Source organism: Molothrus ater, chromosome 13 (genome assembly GCF_012460135.2).
Source record: "Molothrus ater isolate BHLD 08-10-18 breed brown headed cowbird chromosome 13, BPBGC_Mater_1.1, whole genome shotgun sequence".
Lineage (NCBI taxonomy): Eukaryota > Metazoa > Chordata > Aves > Passeriformes > Icteridae > Molothrus > Molothrus ater.
In genome coordinates, this window is record NC_050490.2 from 20,064,311 (window position 1) to 20,087,099 (window position 22,789).

Genomic DNA, 22,789 nt, shown 5'->3' on the forward strand with positions numbered 1-22,789 from the left:
TACCTTTCTCCTTCCCAACCTGTTCTTTCCAGAGGAGCAGCCCAGCTCTGGAGCACCGAGGCAGGAGCAAGCGAGGACAGGCAGCCACAGCTTTGGGGATGTGCAGCCCCCAGCATCTGTGGTCATGATTATGTCCCTGAGGGGGCTGGACAGCAGCATCACAGGGAGGAGTCACCAACAGGGGAGAGTTTCTACAACCACTCACAAGCAGAAAGGCCCAAATAAACTGACAAGTTAAAAAATACTTATTTAATGTGAGTTTTTGTACTCGACAAATACACAAGTCCCAAAAGGTTCAGCAGCAGCAAACAAAACAAAAATTTAATAAACAGTGATTCCATCTTCGGGAAATTCATCCAGTAATTGCGTTTCCCAGCTAAAACATGGAATACGAAGGCTGAAGGAAGCTTCTGGATTTGGGTTTGGGCAGTGCCATCATGGCCAGCTTCCCAGCAGCCCCCTGTGTGCCACCAACACTGTAGGACACGGAGCTGGCACCGGCGGAAGCTGGAGCCTTCGAACTCGGCAGCTTCTTGGTCCTTCTGTACCTGCTGAAGCCCCTGCAAAAATCAGAGGAGATGTGTGTGAGACACCTGTGGCACCTGCCCTGGCACCTGCACCAGCCTGTGCTCACACAGGCACCACCACTGCATTTTCTGGAGGACTACACACTCACTTTGTGAATTTTTTTTTTTTTAACACACATGGCTGCAAAATGACCTCTGAAATGCAAACAGTACAGCTGTTGCTCTGGGATGTACCCAAGGGTGAGCAGCAAGAGCAAGCGACACTTCAGAGGCAACAGAGCTAATGACAGATATTCCAGTAGATTGGAAAGTGCCAAGGGTGGGACAAAGCCTGCTGGGCTGGGAAAACCATTTACTACAAAAACCAGGGAGCAGAATGGTGAAAATTGGGGCAGGGAAGGGGAAATCCGTGGGAAGTGGCAGATCTGCCTGAGAAGCTCAAGACCAACCAACAGCAGATGCAGGTGTTGCTTTGCATGATACAATCAGAAGGAGAATCTGAATTAACAAGGGGCTGAAGTTCAAATATTCCATCAAATGTTCAAAGTTTTAAGACCTGTTTGTGATTTCAAGCAAGGAACCTGGTGAGCCTGCTAATGCTAGCTATGGCAGAACACTGAAATGGAGTGTTCCCTTCTTAGCCTGCAGCAGTCAAGTGTGAGGACAACATCCTTCCTCACCAGCTTTAAAAAGCAAACATGCAGAAAAGCACAGCGGAGCAGCTCTGACCAGGATAGTTTTAAACCTGGATAGTTTTAACACCATTATTTAAGCCCATGCAGTGGGGTAACTGCAGTTCTGGGACCATCACTGAGCACAGAGCAGTGACCTCAGGCACGTACCCTCTGGGGTGGAACTGCTGGCTGCCACCACCACCCGTCCTTTTCCTCTTGGAGTCCCTGGAGGTCGGCGCCCGCTTCCTCTTCCTCCTCTGGTTTGTGTTATTGCCAAAATAGCTGGAGGTTGTGCCTGCATCCTCCGCTTCCCCATCACTCCCCAGCGAGCCCGTGCTCCCCGTGGCCGTGTCCCCGCCCGGGCAGGCAGCATCTTCTACACAGGCAGGGAGGGAAAACCAAGTCAGGGAGCACCCGGGCCAGGCAGGCACCAGGACACACTGCTGGTGTCAGAACATCTGTCCTGGCTGTTCCTCACCTCCTCTGCACTGCCCCACCCCTGAATTTATCTTTAGTGGGAAGGCAGAAAGACTTTGGTGTGTTCTGAAAGTGATTACTCTCTTTTGGAATTATTGAACTGTAAAAATTAGTTATTTGTGAATAAATCATGGTAACTTTTGAATCAACCACCTGCTAGAGGAGGAGAGAAAGGCACTGAACAGAAGTACATGTTGAGGCAGAAAGCACACCTGGGATGGAGCATTCTGAATACTTATCCATCACTTTAATTATTTCTGCACCGTACTTCTCCAGTTTGTCTTCTGTGACACCATCGATCTGCAGTAACACCTCCACGTCTGAGGACAAGGTTTCTGCAGCACAAAAGTACCCCTCAGACATGTCCAACAAATAACTTTTTATAAAGATACCCTGAAGGAAATGAATTCCTTTCCATGCCCCTCTATGCAGAAGCCCCAGTGGACTTCTGAGAAACCTGACCTTACCTGCTATTTTCTTTAGGGTGGAAGTACTGAAGATATTGAAGTAATGCACATCAAAGACTTTGCCCAGGGTTTTGCAGGTGTCTGTAAGTTCACTGAGGCACTGTTTCACCATCTCTTCCCGCTGGGACATCTTTGCCATGGAAGCCCTTTGCCTTCTGATGGCACTGGCGCTCTCTGTCTCGTGGAACTCCACCTGTTAAAACGAGCCATCCATAACAGGAGTTCCTGCACACCCTGACTGATAACAGGGACACAGCGAGGGAAACAGAGATATCCTCTGATGGACCAAAAAAAGCTGTTCACCCAGTACACATTTTTAAAGTAAGTTTTTACAGGTTATTCAACCACACCTCAGTTTCCTCAACAAAGGGCTGGAACAGTTTAGAGAGAAGGAAAACCTCCCAAGAGCCCAGTTCCCAGCTGGCTTCAAACAGAGGTCACCAGGGTAATGCTGAGGGCTCTGTCCTGCTCCAAACACAGCACTAATGCAGAGGAGGTGTCGCCTCAAGAAACCTGGGACTGTTCATGACCTTCATGGAGTGTCTACTCCATCAGATCCCACCAATGACTAGGAAAAAATAGAGTAGAAAATGAAGGAGGGAGTGCTGGTTCTTCCTTTCTCTTCTTAGCTCTCTTTCTGGGGGGGTCAGAACTTTCCTTCACTGTCCAGCAGGAATCAGATGGGTGGGGAAGAAGAGAAAGATTTAGACCTCTTCAAGCCTCTCAAACTCACTTTTTGCCTGACAACATTATTACTGGAATACTGGGCTAGGAATCACACTTGTTGGATTCTGTTCCTTGCATCTACCAGACGTTAGTTCAGCTGGAGGCAAACTGTGTTTAAGCTACCCGAGGGGGTATGCTAAAGGAAAACTGCAGCACCTTCCTTAAAACAATGCCTTCAAGAAACTAAACAGTTACACACCTGGAGTGACCCATCCAGCACAGCCTGAGCTCTCTCTCCCAGAATGACATATGCCACTGCCTGGTCATTAGCTGTGATGTACAAATCCTCATCCAGGATCTTGTCCAGGACTAGTTTTCTAAACAGCCTTTCAGCATTGTGCCTGGAATAGGCAGCCCCCTTCCCAAATATTCCAGACTGAATCTTGGCACTCGTTGAACCTGTGCAACAGAGAGCATAGGATGAGCTTGTGCTCACAAAGCCCATGTACATGCATTTACAGTTCTGTGGGAGATTCCCAAGGCAGTCTACTCACATTCAAAAAAGCCTTTAAACACTGGAAAACTAATATTATCACTATAGCAACCTGAAATGGATTAAATCTTCAGTTTCATTTATTTTGGATCACTTACCACCAAGAGATTCTTGTGAAAATTAACTTGGCAAAATACACGTTTTTTCAAACACCTGCTGGCATTGCACAACCCTCTTGATTCCTGGTCAGGGATTTGTGCACCAGGCCATTGAGGAGTTTCTGGGAGAACACTCACCTAGGAAAATGTCCACCATCATGTTGAGGGTGTACCTGCCAGAGCCTGGATTCCTGCTGCCGTTGATCCGCCCTGCCTGCGCGCAGTGCTCGCGCACAAACCGCACGATGCTCTTCACGTCCTCGGTCACATCCCGTGATTTATAATCCTGTTAAGTCACACCCCATCAGGACATGCCTTTACGTGTTCCTGCCCTAATCCAGGCTGTTACTGACAACCTCAGTTTTCATGATTGAGCTTTTCTCAGCTGTGAATTGAGTTTGTTCCAAATAAAGAAACCGTGATTTCCTAGTTAGAAACCTACAGCGATACAGTCATAGGGATTCTGGATGTGATAACACAAAACCAGTCCAACTGACTGTATATAATCCCCCTAGGGTTATTTGTGTAGAGTGAGGTGCAAGATTGCTGTGTAAATACTGGCAATCAAGGTAAATCATTTGGGAAGCATTCCTGTAATTATCCTGCCGCACTCTAGAACATTAGAATGAGACTAAATAGGCATTATCCTCATCAAATTTGGTTCCAATCACAGCTGTATAAGGAAATGTTTCAAACACAGAGCTGAGACACAACATCCACAGGTACAAAACTGATCAGGATCCCTTCCCTGCCAGCCTCCACAGCTGCCTTCCCTTCTGCTCCAGCTACTAGGTTAGCATAAGCCCAAATGTTTGGACCACCTTCAGCAGTGCACACCTAATGTGGCCCTCATGCTGCTCTGGCAGTACAATGCTGCCCTGAAAACACCAGGACAGAAGATGAAGGGATTTCCCCACAGTCACTGCACTGGATCTGATCTCAGCTCCTGCCTCCTATAAGGAACATCCTTATGTCTCTGACAGAACAGGAGCATCACAAGTCCATGGTTAAACCCTGGAAATACCTGGAAGCATCACAAAAATACAGGACTTTTATTCCTTTTCTCCATTTGCCTTCCTAAAGGTCATGTAACTGCTTATGGATGCAACTAAATACAAATTCAGTTTAACACCACTATAAATAAAACCTGTGGGGTTTACCTTCTTTCTACTGCAGTTGTCACAAATCACTTCTGGGTGATCTTTGCAGAAGGTGGGGTTGAAGTTGGTCTCCCCAAAGTAGGCGAGCAGCTGGACGCGGCGGCACTCGACCACGTTCTCACAGTAGTGCACCATGCTGTACAGGTTGTTGAAGTGGGTCTGCCTCGTGTGGCTGTTCCCATCCTTCTCCACTGAAACACAGCAGATTCAGCGGTGTTTGTTAAAGCTGCACCTCTGCCTTTTCATGGACTGTGAAAAAAACTGGCTTTGCTTAAAAAACCCGCAATGTTGGCTTTGCTTAAAACGCAATATTGGCTTTGCTCAAGAAAAGATGAGTGGGTTAGTACAGAACAGAGGTAGAACAGATTTTATCTCTGAAGTTTTAAAGAACTGGAGAAGGGAAATAAAGCTAGAATGACAAAAGTCAAGAGAAAGGTAAGCGTGACAGCATGAGGGGAAGTGGCCTCAAGTTGTGTCAGGAGAGGTTTAGATAACATATCAAGAACAGTTTCTTCATAGAAAGGGTAGCAAAGCCCTGGCACAGGATGCCCTGAATGGAGTCACTATCCTTGGAAGTGCTCAAAAAGTATCAGGATGTGGACTTGAGGACATGTTTTAGTGGTGAACAAGGGGGTGGAGTTGTTCTGACAGTTGGAATTGATGATATTAAAGGTTTTTCCACCCTTAACAATTCCATGATTCGGTGAAGCAAAGTGGTTTTAACCAAAATTAAGTACAAGTGACAAAAATCCTACTCCTGGCACCTGAACGAAAACCATCCAGGTAAGGATTCCCAGTTCTCCCCTCCCTGCAATCCTGAGCTATCCGTGGCACTTGTAAAAGAAAAGTAACACAGGCTAAAATGAGGCCAGCAACAATGTGACTGCTGTAATGTCATCTCCAAGTCCCCGGAGGAGAACTCACTCAGGATGAGCCTTCTCAGCCTGGTCACATCACTGTAGCTGTAGAAGAGCAGGCAGTGGGACATCTCTCCATCCCTGCCAGCTCTGCCAGACTCCTGGTAGTAGCCCTCGATGGATTTGGGAAGGGACGCGTGGATAACGTAGCGCACGTCGGGCTTGTCGATGCCCATTCCAAAGGCAATTGTTGCACATATCACCTGGGAAAGAGATCATAATGTTCTAGACACACATTATGGAAATCACTCCTGCAACACTGCATGGAAAGCAGACCTTTCCATGAGGGACCTGGATTAGCAAACCTGGAGGACCCAGAATTTCAGCTGTAACGGTGCAGAGCAAGTACAAAACAGCAACAACCTCCCCTCCTGTTGGAGAGGCCACTCCAGACACAGGAGAACCCAAATCCCAGACTCTGCACAGCAGTGTGCCAGGAGCTGTTTCTGAAGCCCTGCACTGCTCAGGTCCTCCCTGCTGGAGTGCACACCTTGTACAGTGCTACAACCTTTCAATCACAGAATTCCCAGTGAAAGGTGGCTGCTGTCCCGGCAGGTCTGCTGGGATCAGTTATTCAATACTGCATTTGGTGATAACAACTTCCCTATTATTTCCCAGGCCAAGAGGGAAAAAAGTGCCCAGATTTTCTTCCCTTTTCCTCCCCTGTTTTCTTCACCTGGCATCCCTCCTGATTAACCCACTTCTGCTGCACAAGATCCCTGTTGGAATCGGTGAGGCCGGCGTGGTAGGCCAGGGCAGCCAGCCCCTCCTTCTGCAGGATGGCTGCTGTGGTGTCACACTCGTGCCGGGAAAGGCAATAGATTATCCCAGAATCATCTGCAAAGAGATGCCAAAAGAAATCTGAGCTACAATACAGTTTTAGTCCCTTTCCCTGCTCAGCCTGCCAAGCAGACACTGACCTCTCCCCAGTGGAATAAAGGTAAGAGTAAAGATGTAATTGCTTCATTAAAGAACTTATTTTATTAGTATCAGATAGCCTTGACAGTTTTTCCTACACAGTCTTTTTGGGCTTTTGGTGAGGTGGAATGAAGAAATGTTTTCCTCATCAGTATTGTGCAATCTCAGGACTTAGAATGCATGAACAAAACCTATATAATTTGAGAGTTAGAGAAGCCCAGTAAATGCTCTCTGAGGGTACAGCATGGGAGAAGCTCTGAGGGAGCTTGATGTAATCCAGTTCCAGCAGCAGGAGCTGCAGGACTCCAAAGTGAGCCTAGAAAGATGGGAATCTCTGAAGATAGCTTCAAGGGGAACTACAGATAAGCAGACCAACGCAATTAAACAATTAAGATACTGGGTGACCTTTATGCTCTGAAGACATGATCCTAAAAGCTCTGGCAGGCTCCAGAAGGGTCATTCAAGAGCATCACCATAACTGACTTTTCCATCTTAATTTAAAGTCTCAATTTTAGAATGCACATCAATCTGATTCCCATTTTCAGTAACATCACTTTACCTCCATCTTGCTTTTCTGGCAAATATATCACTATTACAGCATTATAAAAGCTTTTACTGCCTTGAGAAATGGTTCATGAAAAGGCCTGTGGCTACCATGCTGCTGAGTACTCACGGGGGTGATATTTTTTAATCCATTCCAAGCAATCCATCGCCACCTTCTTTGGCTTCTTGGGCAACACATCATATTTCAAGTTATGCCTGTTGAAGCTCATTGTAAACCTGAAATGTGACAGTTCATGTTCTCGTCAGCCTTCTGGGTACAGCTATGTCGTGTTAAACAGCTTCCTTCATCATGCAAGGAAGGGCTTGGTGAGTTTTTTGTTTCTCATGTTAATATTTTAAATCCACCTCCTGTTAAATTCTATGCATGCATTTAATTTAATTTCATTTCGTCAGATACAACCACACAAGGATTTCAGATGGGCCTGTTTTACTTCACTAAGTTTTCCACTCAGAATTTCTGAGGCACAAACAAAGGGTTTCAGACATCTGCTGAGCAACTCACACTTGTGGTTTGAGCATCTCGAGCTGGTTGAGGATGTCCTTCTGCACGCGGGGGTTGGCGGTGGCAGTCAGGGCCATCATGGGCACGGAGCGGAACTTCCTGCGCAGCATGTTCAGCCGCTTGTAGTCTTGTCGGAAGTCATGGCCCCACTGGGTGGGAAACACAATTTAGGTGCAACTGAGTAAAATGCTGCAGCTGAGTCTTCTGGCATTCCTGCAAACAAGGGGAGGTGTTACCTGGCTGACACAGTGGGCCTCGTCAATGACAAAACGTGCCAGGAGTTTCCTGTCGTAGAGGTTCTCCAGGGCGGACATCAGGCGGCTGCTGGCACACACCTGGGACACAGCACCGGTGGCAAAGGAAAGCAAAACACCTGGGCTACAAGTGTCAGCTGGGCCAGCTGAGAGCACAGAAACCACTGTCCTACGCTGCAGAATCACCCTGCTCTGCGCAGCTGAGTCCTCAAGGCACAGAGGTGATCCCAGTCAGCTGCGTGCTAACCAAACAGCTGCTGTGGGATTGCCACCAGCTGCTGGGATCACCCACCCCAAGGCCCCTCATTCTGAGGAAATTTCAGCACATTTCAATTACTTATATCAGGAAACACAGAGAAAAATAATCCTGAAGAGAGAAACACAATCAGCACACTAACCAGCCCCCTCTTACAAAGCTCTTGTGCAATAACATATTTTTAAGGCAGCATATAATGCAGCCCAAGGCAAGCTCTGAGAATCTCCTATCACCCTGACAATGCTGCATTTTTCCTGTATTACCCTATTCAGAGCAGTCTGGATTTAGTAGCTACAGGACAGTGATTAACACTAATGTGTATCAAGATAGATTGAAACATCTGGGCATGGGAGCTTGTCTTAGGAATTTACATTTTACAGACATACTCAGTTCTTATTCTTGGCTAATTACTGATTGAAATTAGCTACATCCATATAGATTTTTAATGAGTTACCCAAAACCTAGCATTTTTTTCCCCAGAAGCCTACTCTGAGTGCAGTTTTTTAGCACCTCACAGCAATCCCCCCCTCGTAACCCCTATGATTTTACAGCTGAAGATGAAGTACAGACCTTCTCAGGGGTGACATACAGCAGCTTTATGACAGGGTCTTTCTTTGACAACTGCATGTAGATTTTTGAGGCATCAGAATCTGTTCTGTCACCAGTCAGGTATGTTGCAGCAATCTATATTAAAAAAATTATAAATACATATATTGAGTTTTATTACATGCAAAACAAAAGAACCTCCAAATGAAGAACCTCCCTAACTCTCATTACAAACCAGTTCCTAAGCAGTCAGCCTTGGGAACACACCTTTGGAAGGCACATCTGAGCACCCTGGGCTAGGGGAAGGTGTCCCTGCCCGTGGTGAGGGGTGAAACAAGGTGAACTTTAAGATCCCTTCCAACTCAAACCATCCTGGGATCCTGTGATCTCCTGCACGTGCATTCCTGCTCTGTATATCCTGTTTCCAAAGATGTTTAGCACCTCCAGAACCACCCCAGCTCAGGAACTCCTAGGGCTCATTCCCATTGCAGAGCCAGGCTGCTCCTGTGTAGGTGAGTGATTACAAATCTCAGGATCTCAGAACCAGCCCTTGCTCTGAAAAACACAGCTCCAACACCCAGCATCAGGAGCAGCAATAAATCCAGCGGTCACACTGCCAAGATACTCGAGTTCATCCAATTTAGCTCTTCCCAGGCAACTTCCTGTGCCGTTCACAGTGTCCACCTAATCTATTTATGCAGTTTATATTCAGGAGACACAAGATTTGCTGTAAAATTTCAGATTTCTAATCCAGTTACCTGCAGCTTCACTCAATAAAGCTGCTGGAACTTACATCTAAAGTCTTCAGCTTCTGAACCTGATCGATGATGAGCGACCTCAGCGGAGAAATAACGATGGTGACCCCGGCAGAGACACAGGCTGGTAACTGGTAGCACAGGCTCTTCCCACCTCCTGTGAGGATGAGACACAACACAGCAAGGGTTGGGTATCAAGAGAAAAGGGATGGACACCTACTCCTTATTTCCCATTTTACAGCACTGCTGGAAACAACACATTTTGACCAATGCCTGCCACTAAGTGACACCTGTAGGACAAGGAAGAATTACTGTGTGAATTACTAAGGAAAGCAGAAATTCAATCCCCTCACTCAAAATACCCCAGTGCAACAATAGTCCTGAAATCCTGCAGTCACAGAATTCCAGCAGCTCAAAGGCACAGGGGAAGAGAAAAGCTTGTCCCAAAGCTTGCAAAAGGAGCTGCAGGTCTGTACCCTGTACCTGTGGGCATGAGGATGAAACAATCCTCCCCCAGCAGAGCAGCATTGATGGCCTCTAGCTGGTTTGTCCGGAAACAGTGCAATCCAAACTTCTTGTGGAATATATTCATCATTTCTGCAGAATGGGGAAATTTCATACCCCTGAAACGCTCCAGTGCAGGGTTATGAACCACTGGATCTGGAAGACAAAAAAATGTAATTAGAGTAAGTTATGACATCAAGTTCCAGAAGGAATTGTTCCCTGTGAGGGTGGGCAGGCCCTGGCACAGGTGCCCTGAGCAGCTGTGGCTGCCCCTGGATCCCTGGAGTGTCCAAGGCCAGGTTGGACAGGGCTTGGAGCACCCTGGGATAGTGGGAAGGTGTCCCTGCCACAGCAGGGGTGACACTGGATAGGATTTAAGGTCTCTTCCACCACAAACCATTCTGTGACTCTGATTTTCACCTCCCCTTTTGCCAGCTTGTCCCTACATTAACCTGAAGTGACACTGACCAACCCTGGGCCCTGGGGGGACTGAGTTTGCTTCCACAAACCCATTTTGGATCATCTTGCAGTGAAAACCATTGTACAGCTTTGAATCAAAAGCTGCAGAATCATTATTTAACTAAAACATAAAAATACCCTCATTTTCAATTTTAGCAGCTTCATCTTCCAGCAGCCTGAAACCAGCACAGGAAGGGAATATTCAAGTTTAGCATCATTTAGAGGAAAAAAAAAAAACCCAAGATGACTTTGCAAAAAAGGAACCAAAAGAAACTTCCACAGAAACAAAAGGCATGGATGTGATCTGTAGTAGTTACTTGGTATTAGATTCAAATGAAATAAATAAGAATTTAAAAATGGAAAAACCCAGTAACCCTCAGGAGTACAGTTCACCTGGCTGGCTCTTTGTTGCCATGGGGAGGGCTGGCTTTGGAGCAGCAGGGCTGGATCCCAGAGCTGACCCTTTGGCTCTGGACATGATCTTGGACAGGAGGGATGCGGCAGGAGGCGCCTGCGGGCCGGGCCGGCAGAGCGGGGTGGGCGGCGCCGCGGGGGCGGGCACGGGCACCGGGCTCTCCCAGTCCTCCTCCTCCAAGTCATCGATGTCAAAGGCACCCAGCTCCAGCTCATCGGTGCCCCAGCTGTGCCCTGCACTGGGGGCTGTGCTCTGGGCCTTCGGGGCTGTGCTGGCCAGGGGCTGGGTCCCGTTCCTCGCCCCAGGACTGCTGTCCCAGCTGCTGTCACAGCACTGCAGGCTGGGCCTCAGGGACGCTCCCTCCCTGCCACCTCCCCTGGCACCAGGCACCTCTGCAGGGCCCGGGCAGGGCATCTCCTCAGCACCCTGCTTTGAAGCACAAGAGCTGTCCACGGTTTGGTTGGCTTTGGCAGAAGAGCTGCTGGAATGAACAGAGAGTGCCGATGGGAGGTTTGTGGATTTGGGGGAGTTTCTGTCAGAACTGAAGCTCCAGCTTGGGCCAGAACTTGCACCAGGACACACACGAGGGCCCTGCTCCATGGGAGACTTCCAGCTTCTAGGAACAGTGGTGTTTATGCCATTCTGGTTCAAACCGACAGAATTAGCCAGCAGTTTTCTCCTGGGAGAGATAACAAGGGAAGGAAGAATGAAAAAAAATATATATTTAGTCACAAGCAATGATTTACCAAGTTCTACAACATTCATTAAACAGTTTTGTCTCACTGCTATTAAACATCTTAACATATGGTGGTTCCATCATGTTCTGAGTCACCATGTTTGAAAATGATTTCAAACAAATCTAGGGAAGAGAAAATACCACTAGAAGAGAGTGATGACAAAACTGTGACATCATCTCTACAGACACAATATAAAAGAATTCCTAAAAGCAAGATCCAGGCAAGGTAGAATATAAAAAATAATCCTTAAGAGGCAAAACCTGAAGTTAAAAGTATGCCTGAACCACATCATGTTTTTAGGTACTTTCTAAAGACTATGTCTGACTACAGCAATGAGAAATAAAATAAGCTGTTGTACTGAGAACATTTACAGAAGCTCATGGTCCCTGTCCAGGAAGAATCTAACCAAAACCCCAAATCCCAATACTTTGTCCACGCGCTGTGCCATCAGATGAGGCAGCAGACAGAGCAGCAGGTTGTGGCAGCAATAATTCCATTGGAAGATGACAAGCTCAGGGGCATTAGGAGAAATCACCACCCCTGCAGTCAGTGAGGGGGGAGACAGCACCAGCTGAGTGCCTGTGGCAGAACTGAGGAGGACACCTGGCAGGTCACACCACATGCCCTGTGGGTGCAGAAGCACCTGGTGCCAGGCAGCTCCTCAGGCTGCCTGTGGAACTGGATCCTCCCCCTGGCTGCACACAGGGACCATAACACTTGCAGCAGTTTGGGGTATTTTGGTCCCTCCCTCAGTCAGCGCTCAGAGCTCTTCAAAGCCCTCGTGCCTCGCTCTCCAGTGTGCTGGGGACACCTGCAGGCAGCTCCCTGCTCCGCACGGAGCTGCTCCAGCCTACCTGAGGTCCCTGTGCTGCAGCAGGGCTCGGGCACAGCCCAGGGCCTGCAGCTCCTGCAGGGGGATGGCATCCACCAGCTCGCAGATGGCCTCCATGACTGCCAGCAGCCGCGGGGCCACGGGCACGGCCTCACCTGCCACAGGGAGGGAGCTCAGCACAGTCACTCTCATCAGAACAGGTGCCCAGAGGATACCACCCTCCCAGAGGACAGCGATTGCGGTCACTCAGTCTGAACAATTTACTCCCAACATACTTTTAGTCCATGTGCACAAAGAAATCGTTTCTGTGTGCAGGAACTCAATGAAGCTACTTATTTTTGCCCTTGTCTTTTATTATCTGTCTATAATCTAACCATTTATGTCAACTCTCCATCTACAGATGTTCATTCTCCATCTGTTAGTTAATGTTCTGGGATTACACAGGATAATAAATAGTTGCAAACTACCCCCAAAATCAAAGATATTAATTTCCAAAGCATTTTGTGTACCTGAATCTCCTGCACTGGCATCACCAGGATGTGTTGAGGGAACCTTCTCCTGCCTGGCCTCGGAGCTGCCAGGTGTGCACCTTCCTCCAGTGGGGGAGTCCCTGAAAACACTGCTAACACCAAAAGGAAAAGCCATGAAAATGCAGATCTCTGTAAACTGAGGCACTTCCACAGAACAGCAGGATTTAAGATATGTGGAAAGATAAATTCCTGAAGGCCCAGACAGAACCCAGGAGCTGAGCAGTCACTCATCCTGGGTACCAACGTGTGGAATTTTCTCCCATCCCACTACAAAAGTCACTCTGCTTTTTTCTGAAGTGAAAGCCAGATAAAACATCAGCCATAAAACTAGCATTTGATAAAGCATTAATTGCAGCTGCTAGCCATCAACCTGGCAAGCAGCAAAGAGACAGAGCTCAATCTGTGCCTCTTTAACAAGCAGGAGTTTAGGTTGGTTTTGGTACTTTCGTACTCATGCACCAGACAGATGGTTTCAGCCGTGAGCTCTGGTTACCTGGCACTTTGCACAGACGAGGAGAAGGGAGGCAGCTCCTCCTCCTCAGGGGAGGGAGGGATGATGTCCAGGTCATCCTCCTCGATGTCAGCACCTGCCCATGGCCAGGTGGCCTCGTCCAGTGCTGGGGAGCTGCTCCCAGCCCTCTGTGGCTCCTGGCTCTGACCCCCTTCAGCTGCAAGGGAAGGGCATTGATATTGCTGGGTAACACTGCACACTCACTCAGCCTGCCACAAGCAGAGGGGAAAATAGCAGCCAGATTTCAAAACACTCGTTTGATACAGCTTCTGACTCCCAAGGGATAAAACCTGCTGTTCCCTTTTCTCCCCATTAAAACAGACAGACAAATCCCCACAAACCCTCATTTAAGTGGAAAAGTGATACAAATAAACCCACAGTCACCTGTCCCTGGCAGAAGTGAAACACTGAAGAGATCTATTTTTCTGCAATACTTTTCTATAAAAACGATTTATGTAAAAACCTGTTTCTATAAAAAGCTCCTATTATATTAAATCCTAGCCTTAAAAGAGTGCAGACTCATCAGCTGGCACAGTCCCTGTACTGGAACTGGAAGGTAAATGTACATGCATTGTGTCTTAAAAGACAAATCCTACAAAGAGAGGTCAATATCATTAACTTATTAAAATTAATTTCACAGAGAAAGGAAAAGACAACAAAATTTTAAAAACAGAAACACAGTTCACAAATGTTTTCACCACTCAGTGTAAGGGCAGCATCCCAGAACGCTCTTTGCTATTATTCAATTGCATAAACATGTTAATTTCCCAAATAAAGGTCCAAAGTCTCAAAACACAGGAGGTAAGGAATCTAAAATAAAGCAGTTCTGTGGGACAGAGCTGCCAAAGCAATGACAGGCAGGAATTTTGTGATCGTAACTGAGGGCTGGAGTTCTTCTGTGGCGTTTGTGTTAAAAATAGAGAGCGATCACTTTTTCTGGTTTAATATTTCATTTAAGTGTAAGATGACTTTATCTCCTGTATAACTTCTCTCCTGTATGAATTTTCTAAGTGCTTTTCTCTCCATAGCATCCCTATAGATTATTAACCATTTCAGGAATTCCATAAATCTTGTAGCTGCAGGACACGAGCAGCCGCTGCTCCTGTACCGGCAGGACGCTATCCCGCTCCCAGGCTGGGGGTACCCAGCACGGAATCGGGGCTGTTTGCCAGTGCCGAGCACGCAGCTCCCCGTGACTCCTGAGCAGCCAAGCCAAGCCCCGGGGTGCACACCCAGCTGTTCTTCCAGCCCGGTACCTGCGCGCAGCCCTTACCTGGGCGAGCCCCGGCGCTGCCCGCATCCCGGCAGGGCTCAGCCGCTGCCGGCCCCCCGGAGCCGGGCCCCGCAGCCGAGCCCCCGCTGCCGGGAGCCGAGTCCTCCAGGCAGATCACGGAGCGCTGCGAGCAAGGCCGCGGCCCGGCCTCCGCCGCTGCCTCGCCGGCACCACCGCCGCCGGGCCCCGGGGTCCCGGGAGAGCCGCGCGGGGCCGGGCGGGGGCCGGGCCGCGGGGGCTCCCTGCCGGGGGCTCGCGGCCCCTTGGGGGACACCAGGGGCGGCCGGCAGAACTTCTTTTCGATTCCCGACAGGTCGAAGTCATCGATGTCATCCCATTCATCGCCGATGGTGATAACGGGGCCTGCAGCGGAACCGGGGCCGGGAGCGGGAGCGGAACCGGGACCGGGGCCGGCCTTCCCGGCGGGAGCAGTGCTGGCCGGCCGGGCCCCGGGAGCCGCGGGAGGGGCACAGGCCGGAACGCAGCCCCGCGGCGGCGCCTTGGCGTCCGGCGGAGCCGAGGCGGGCAGGACCAGCGAGGTGTTCACGTCCTTGTCCCTCAGCACGGCGGCGGCGCCGAGGCCCCGCGGCGCCTTCTTGAAGGTGAAGCCCCTGCAAGGAGAGGAGCCCCGGTGACTCCCCGGCCGCGGCGGCCGCCCCACCCCGGCGCCCCGGTGCGGTACTCACGGCGGGCGGTCCCGGGCCGGCGGCGCGGCGTGCAGGGCCCCACGGGCCGAGTGCCGCCGCAGCTGCTCCCGCAGGTTGTTCTGCGGCACGGCCGCCATCGCGGCACCGCCGCCCCGCCGCCAGGGGGCGCCCGCCGCAGCCTCCCGCCCGCGCTTCGCATTCGGCGCCAAAAGCGCCCCCCGTTCCCCATTGGCCGGAGGGGACGGGACGGAAGTGACGCACGGGGGCGGGAGGCATGGCGGCGGACATGGAAGTGTTTCCGGAAATGGCGGCGCCGCCCTCAGGCCGGGCTCGCTCCCTCCCGGACCCGCCGTAGCCCCGCTCCGCACACCCGGGAAGCGCTCGGCGCCTCGCACGGCCTTGGCCCGCGCCGGGAGGCCGGAGCCCCTCAGCCCCCCCGCTCAGAATTCACAGCACAGCGCTCCGCTGACGAGGCAGCTTTATTGTCAGTGAGAGATTTTTGTGAAACAACACAGACGTGCCCCTGCTCACGCGCGGCTTCATTTCCTCGGCACCGAGGTTCTGGCGTCTTCGCTGGTGGGTTAAAGAAAAATCACCCGTTTTCTTCTCTATGTGCATTAAAATACCCTGGTTTTTAATACAAAATATAGCAAGCATTTCATCAAAATTGGTAAAAGTGTACAAATCACAGCACTCATTCATCCCTCCTATAAAGAACAGGGAAATTGCCTTCAAAGAAAATTTTAAAATCGCTACAATTTACACCTGGTGATTGCAGAAAAGCCACCCGAGGGGTGGGGGGAGCTCTGTGTGCCCTAAATCGGTTCCTGAGGGGTTTCCCTGCACCCAGGCGGGCCCTGCTGCCCCCGGGGTGGATGGAGGGAACCTGGCAGGGTACAGCAGCACGCCAGGGCTTGGCTGGACAGGGCAGGCTCAGCTCGGGCTGCTGCTGCAGGAGAACCTGGCTGCTGGGTGTGAGAGCCAGGCTGCCAGCAGGTGACACTGCCGGCAGGCAGGCCTGGCACTGGTTCTGCCTCTGTCCTGCCAGCCTCAGCCCTGGAGCAGCATCAGGCACTGCAGCCCCGTGCCCCGGGCCAGCCTGCCCCTGCTACACCTGAGGAACGGGGTAGGAGGCACAGGCAGCCAGCCCACACATGTTCTTGCCTCGCTCGATAAGGAAATACCTGAAAGAGACAGAAACGGCTGTGAGTGAGTGTTCCCTCCTCTGGCAGGTGAGGGTGGGCAGGCCCTGGCACAGGCACCCAGAGCAGCTGCCCCTGGATCCCTGGCAGTGCCCAAGGCCAGGCTGGATGGGGCTGGGAGCACCTGGGGCAGTGGGAGGTGTCCCTGCCATGGCAGGGGTGGCTCTGGGTGGGCTCTGAGGTCCCTTCCCTCTCAGCTCTCCAGGCAATGCCATTCCCTTCCCCCTTACACCCTGAATGAACCAGAATTTGCATCTCCCTCCCAAGAACCCCACTTGTGAAGCTGGGAACAGTTGTGAGGCTGGGATCTCACTCCTGGCACAAGCTGTCCTCCCCAGCCGTGTGACCAGCAGGGAGGAGATGGGGAACCGGTGGCTCTGGAGAGGCTGGATGGGTCCTGAGCCCTGGGCACCAGGGGAACCAGCAGCTCTGACAGGCTGGCACCATTGCCCGTGTCCTCCCAGGTGCCAGATTTCACCTGCAGAGCTGAGGGTGGGCAGGGGCTGAGGGTGGGTGCCCAGGCCCAGGCAGAGTGTGGTGAGCAGCAGGAGCCTTACCCCTGCATGCCCCACAGGCGGCCCCAGGAGTTCTTGACGATCCAGTAGGGAGTGCCGTCCTCCTCTCCGTAGCCCACGGCCAGCACGGCGTGGTTCACCTTGTCAGGGGTGTGCTCGCAGCGGGGGCTGCAGGGAGACAACACAGGGCGCTCTGAGAGGCAGCCTGCAATTAGCCAGGGATTGCTCAAGGCAGCAGTGCTGACCACACTGCAAACAGAACTGGGGATGAACTCCCAGCTCTGGAGAGCAGGGAGGGGAGGCACAGAAAGGAGATGCTGCTCTGTTTCTCAACTCTGAAATTAGCAGCCATATCTGGAGTTAGGGGATCCGTGCACTTTTGAGCTCCTGGCCCACCAAGACGAGCTACAGCACAAAGGAATTTTCCCAATTGGAATGAGCAGCTCTTAGTGCCTCCCCATGCTGGTTTGTACTGCCCTGAAATTCAAGGGCACTGCTTCATGTTTTGCACAGGAATGACGAGCTCTTGGGTCTAAATATGTGTTTCCTCTAAATTTTCAACCTTTAAACTGCACTTGCTGAAAGCTGCTGCCTGTGGTGTGAAACAAGACAGCTCATGGTACATGCTCCCATCTCAAGAGCATCTATTTTTAAACGTTTTCAAGCTGCATCACAGCTTGAAAAGATCAATAATCCACCTCAGATTTTCTTTTTTTGATCTGTTAACAGCTGCTCTGTGCTGAAAGCACTGGAGCATCAATTATTCCATACACTCTGATTTCAAATCCACCTTAGACTGTAAATCCACAGGGTAACTGCTTCTGGCGTGTTCCTCTGACCATGTCCCTGCCCTCCCAGCTCACACCTGCCCAGGGCTGGCACTGACCTCCGGCATCACTGGCTCTTGGCCCAGCAAAGCCTCTGGAATCACCACCTGCTCCTTCCTGAGAGCTCCCTGGGGCAGATCCCTCAGGCTCAGCCTCTCCCTTGCACTTTCCCTGCAGTTCTGTGTGACTGAGGGTTCATTACTCCCGAGTATTTTTCTGTTTCTCCAAACACACACTTTCCCCCTGCTGGGGTACAGCCCCTGTGCTGCCTCACTCAGCTCCCATCTTTCCAATGTGTGTTTATCAGCCTTCCATGTGGCTTTTGCCCTGGCCATGAGCTGGCATGACACTCGAGACTTGCTTTGTGTCCCAAGCTGGTTTTTCTCTCTGCTGTTCCTCCGACCTGTCCTGTCCAGGGAGCACCACGAGGCAGGGCTGAGGTGAGGTGCTGCAGAACCTGCCCTGTGGAGAGCAGGGACACCAGCAAGCACCTCCTGCCAAGGTGCCAGCTCAGGTGTAGGGCAGTGTGAGGGCAGCCACCCTTCTCATACAGCCCCTCTGAGCTCTGGCACTGCAGGAACTGGAAAATCCACCTTGGCTGGGGCTTACCCTAAGGAGCCAGATGTGTTCTACAGACACAGACCAGCCCTGGGACAGCCCCAGCCCCGTGGGGAGCTGCAGAGTCTCTCAAGCTGCCTGACTCGCTGACCTTCATTCCACCACAACCTGGTCTCCAGGCTGGACAGGTTCCTAGCCTGCAGCCCTCCTCCCTGTGCTGCACTCTCATCCCCTCAGCAACCAGTACATCAAGGCTCTGTTTACTCTCTTTTTTATTTTTCTACTTTAAAGAAGAGTGAGAATGCAGTGCAGTGTTCCCGCACGCAGCAGGATAAACAGGGATGCACGTGACTCCAGCCCTACACATTCCCCTTGCCCTCACCTCACCAAATGGGGGTCACACACTCACTTGGAATACACTCCTTTCCTGTAGTGCATGAAGTCACTCGTCACCTCAAAGGCAAAGCTCACTGGGTTGTGCTTCCCCACAGCTTCCACCATGCCGTCCTCGTCATACTGCAAGAGAGGATCCAGGGTCGTCATCCTCATCATCCTCATCATCTCCTGGCTGTGCTGGGCAGATGCAGCTCACGGCATCCAGGAGCACACAGGCTGCAGCTGCAGGACAGCAGGAGTGTGCCCAGCAGCTCTCTGCATCCAGGAGCACACAGGCTGCAGCTGCAGGACAGCAGGAGTGTGCCCAGCAGCTCTCTCTGCATCCAGGGGCACACAGGCTGCAGCTCCAGCTGCTGAGCCCAGCACACCCTGGGCACCCCAGACCTCCCCTTGGCCAGCCCTGGCAGTTTGGAATCGCAGCCCTCGGGCCTCACCTGTGTGATATTGATCACGTCCTTGACAAAGGCGATGGCTTTCTCGGGCTGGAACTTGCAGGTGCCGTTCTGTGGGGACAGAGAGGCGCTGTGGGGGCTGTGCCAGCCCCGCTGTGCCCCCACGGTGGTGGCCGGGGCTGTGCTGCAGTACCTTGGCCCGGTAGGGGTAGCTGTCCTCCCCCATGAGCCCCTTGTTGTACAGGATGTACTCGAAGGCTTGGCTCGGCAGGCCCCTGCGAGACAGCACAGCTCCGTTAGGATGCTAACAGCTAATTAGGATGGTAATGATGAACTTGGTAATGCTGCAGCCTCTGCAGAGCAAAGACATCAACATTCCCCGCTGTGCAGCCCACTCCCACCAGCCAGGGAAGGGCAGTGTCTATCCAGAGCCCCCAGAGGCACAAACTCCAGTCTGTGCCTGCAGCATCTCCCTGCCTGGGCTGCCTGGCGTGGTCATTCTCCAGCTGCCAGCTCCCTGGAGAAGAGCACCAGGAGCCCTGAGGGTGTGAGGTCAGCTGGCCCATACAGCACCAGCCTCACATGCTGAATGAAAGGTGTTTTTTGGTGCCCTCTGCCCAGCCTGGCTGGGGGACATTGAGACACCCACATTTCCAGCAAGCAGCTGCTCCCTTCCCTGGCCACCTTCCAGAAGCACATCTCAGCAGGGAAGAAAAGAGAGATGATCAGGGAGTGCTGATGTGGAAACGCCTAAGGAGGAGTCACAAGAGAGATAAAAAGCACCAAGAGTGGCTTTGCTCAGCTCTGAGCGTTCCTCTAGGACCACTTATCTCACAGAAAACAGAAGTTGTCAGAAAGTTCTACTCTCTGCCTTCTCTAGCAAGGCCAGGAGGAACTTTCCAAAGAGGAAGTTAAAGTTTCTGTGGGTTCTTCGGGGTGCCATGAGACACGTGTGACTCAGGGCAGAACAGCCAGAAGTCCCCTTGCTGTCCCAGAGCCCATCAGAGCCCAGCCTCTGGCTGCCGTGTGAAAAACACCTCAGATAAAAACCAACAAATGAGGAACAACAGAGGTTGGGAAATGCTGGAGATTTAGGGAAACATCCTAACCTCTAGGGAGGGTGAAATGAAAATAAGCAACCAAATCCAAAGTTGCTTCCCCTGACACATTGCAGCTGTGGGAAGACAAAAGCCATTCCATAATGTGGAAGGATCCTGACACCAGATCTGGAGGAAGGCTGTCCATCACAAGATGTAAGATTCTCTAGTTTCTGCTCTTTCTGACCCTGACTTACCCACTGCAGCCATGGTTGTTGAAGGCCTGGGCACAATCAACCAACTGCTGCTCTGCCTGCAGAGAAAGGTTTTAAGTCAGTGACTGACAGTTTTGAGTCAGTGATTGTCCCACACCTGTGCTCAGAGTCAGTGACTCAAAAAGCAACTGCACAGCAGGAAGCTGGTTTATCCGTGCAGCTGGCTGTAACCACCACAGCACTGGTGTACCCCTGGGAGTCCCCTGGAAATGGCTCCATGTCCCAGGGAGGCAGACAAGGATGACCTGGAGCAGCAGCCTGGGGTACCCTGGCTGCCAGAGGCATTCCTCCTCATGCCTGCCAGGAATCCATCCCCCCCAGAAGGACTGGCCGAGATGTTTTCCAAAGGTCAGGTTTGTTTTTAACACACCCAGCCCTCAGTTATTCTGCTAAGTTGTGTAAGTGGCTACTGTCTTTCTAGTTCTTCAGGAATATAAATCCTCTGGGAGCTAAAAAATCACCATGTCCCAATGTGCTGCCTGCAGCGAGGCTGGCTGGCAGGGCCAGGCACAGCTTCTGTCCCCACGCCTCTCCCAGCAGCCTCCAGCCCCTCTGGCTCCATCCTGCTCCCCAAAGGACTCTAAGCTCAGAACACCTCTCACCAAAGAGAGCAGCTTTCCTGTGGCAATGGCAATAGCAGACTCCAAACAGCCCGTGGTGGAAAAGGTCCAACAGCTCCCGCAGGCACCCTACATGAGGAACGGGAGAGGAACTGCTCCAGGAGGTGCTGCAGGCTCACCAGCCTCACCAAAACACGGGCAGGGGGGCATGGCAGCAGTGCAGAGCCTCCTGTCCCCGCTGGCAGCTGGGCCTGGCGTTCAGCTCAGGGCACACGGCAGGCATGGCACAGGCCCGGGGCAGCTCCCCGGCACAGGCCCCCAGCACTGCTCCTCGGGCACGGCACCTGCCTGCAGCCATCAGCCCCCTCTGGCCATGGCACACACTCCTCACCTGGTTTTTCACGGGTGTCACGAAATTCCCCTTCTTCCTCCAGTCAATAGAGTCGGGATGTGGCCCAGAGCTGCGCAGGAAGTTCCCCTTGGTGGCTGAGCAGTTCTGCAAGCAGGCAGAGGGCCGTGATGAGCCACCAGGCCAGTGGCCCATGACAGCCACCCTCCCAGGGTGAGGGCTGGTGACCAGCCCACACACACTGGCCACTGCAGCAGGGAGCACTGCCAGCCTGCACCCCTGCCAGCCTGCAGCCCTGGCTGCAGTGCCCCAGCTGCTCAGGGAGCTGACAGCAGAACAGACAGCTGGGCTGGAGTCAGGGGCGAGGCACTGAAAGCCATGAAGGTGGGGTTCACCTGAACAGTGTTCACCTGGCTCTTGCCCAGTGCTGGGGGCACAGGATGTGACCTGATCACAGGGGACTGCAGGCAGCACAGCGAGGGGTGCTGGCCCAGCAGCGGGTGTGGGTCATGCAGAACCTTCTCACGGGGGTGCAGGTCGCTGCAGAACCCCTTCACAGGGGCACTGGACTCCTCCTTCCCTGCCCACCCGCACTGCCAGCATTTACCTGCGGCTCACTCCACAGGTAGAGCTTTTTGAACTCCGCGAAGGTCAGGTCCGAGAACTGGTTGAGGCCCACTAGAAGGGGGAGAAGGGAACACTTTGCTGAGCGAGGCGCGGTGCTCAGGGCCGGCCGTGGCCAGGCGGGCTCGGGGCTCGGGGCTCCTACTCTGGAAGCTGTGGTTGCCGGCGTTGTGCTCCTCCACGCGCCGTTTGTTGCCCAGGAAGATGCGCAGCCGCCGCGGGTACTCCTCGGGGCCATAGCTCCGCTCGTTCTGCGGGGAACCGGCACGTCAGGGACCCGAGCCTCGGAGCCCGGCCCGGCTCGGCCCGGCCCCGAGCTCACCTGCAGCATCCAGGCCTTGAACAGCTGCTCCTCTGCGGGAGAGAACGGGCCCGTCAGCGGCGGCACTGCCACGGCTCTGCCGCACCGGGGGCCGTGCCCGAGCCGGGCCGGGCCGGGCCGGGCCGTGCCGTGCCAAGCCGCCTCCTGCCCTCCCGGTGCCCCCGTACCTTCGGCCGAGGGCTCCCAGGCGGCGGCGGCGGCCAGCAGCGTGGCCGCGCTCAGCAGCACGGGCCAGCCCATGGCCGAACCGGGCCGGGCCGGGCCGAACCGGGACGGGCGCGACGCAGCAGAGCCGAACCGCGCCGAGCCGAGCCGAGCGCTGCCGAACGGAGCCGAAATGGGCCGAGCCGCTGCCAGGGGGCGGGACAAGGGGCGGGCAGATGGTGGGCGTGGCACTGGGCGTGGCATCGGCTCTGGGAGGGGCACTGGGCGGGGCACCGGCACTGGGCGTGGCCCGCGGCCCGGCGGGTCCGGCGTTATCCCGCCCGTA

At 52.6% G+C, this 22,789-nt stretch overlaps 2 protein-coding genes across 3 annotated transcripts; both read right to left on the minus strand.

The window, feature by feature from the left end:
* Nucleotides 1-227: 227 nt before the first annotated feature.
* On the minus strand, nt 228-15,457 carry BLM (BLM RecQ like helicase). Of its 2 annotated transcripts, none has more exons than XM_036390027.2 (21): nt 15,282-15,457; nt 14,596-15,206; nt 13,305-13,479; nt 12,791-12,900; nt 12,304-12,436; nt 10,691-11,391; nt 9,818-9,994; nt 9,373-9,491; nt 8,604-8,717; nt 7,760-7,858; nt 7,524-7,672; nt 7,131-7,237; nt 6,216-6,376; nt 5,547-5,742; nt 4,623-4,813; nt 3,601-3,748; nt 3,071-3,270; nt 2,146-2,338; nt 1,891-2,013; nt 1,370-1,577; nt 228-560 (listed from the first exon to the last, which is right to left on the minus strand). In XM_036390027.2, exons 1-21 carry the CDS (start codon nt 15,377-15,379, stop codon nt 377-379), a joined length of 4,197 nt encoding a protein of 1,398 aa, XP_036245920.2. In that variant the 5' UTR covers nt 15,380-15,457; the 3' UTR covers nt 228-376. The 2 variants fall into 2 exon arrangements, with proteins under 2 accessions (XP_036245920.2, XP_036245921.2); XM_036390028.2 differs by having other exon boundaries at nt 12,791-12,903.
* Nucleotides 15,458-15,703: 246 nt separating this feature from the next.
* On the minus strand, nt 15,704-22,717 carry CTSH (cathepsin H). The gene is made up of 12 exons (XM_036390029.2): nt 22,467-22,717; nt 22,300-22,331; nt 22,123-22,228; nt 21,961-22,031; nt 21,396-21,500; nt 21,047-21,133; nt 20,427-20,482; nt 19,326-19,407; nt 19,175-19,243; nt 18,754-18,860; nt 17,002-17,127; nt 15,704-16,426 (listed from the first exon to the last, which is right to left on the minus strand). The coding sequence occupies exons 1-12, from the start codon at nt 22,705-22,707 to the stop codon at nt 16,351-16,353; spliced, it is 1,158 nt and encodes a 385-aa protein (XP_036245922.1). The 5' UTR covers nt 22,708-22,717; the 3' UTR covers nt 15,704-16,350.
* Nucleotides 22,718-22,789: the final 72 nt, after the last annotated feature.

Coding starts and splice junctions, on each gene's coding strand:
- BLM (XM_036390028.2), bottom strand. CDS start 15,379: ATGGCGGCCGTGCCGCAGAACAACCTGCGGGAGCAGCTGCGGCGGCAC. Junction 13,480..14,595: donor CAGCGCCGGGGCTCGCCCAG/GTAAGGGCTGCG, acceptor CTTCCCTTGCAG/CTGAAGGGGGTCAGAGCCAG. Junction 12,437..12,790: donor TGCCAGTGCAGGAGATTCAG/GTACACAAAATG, acceptor TCCCTGTGGCAG/GTGAGGCCGTGCCCGTGGCC.
- CTSH (XM_036390029.2), bottom strand. CDS start 22,707: ATGCCACGCCCAGTGCCACGCCCACCATCTGCCCGCCCCTTGTCCCGC. Junction 21,501..21,960: donor ACCTGTGGAGTGAGCCGCAG/GTAAATGCTGGC, acceptor GCCTGCTTGCAG/AACTGCTCAGCCACCAAGGG. Junction 19,408..20,426: donor AACAACCATGGCTGCAGTGG/GTAAGTCAGGGT, acceptor GCTGTCTCGCAG/GGGCCTGCCGAGCCAAGCCT.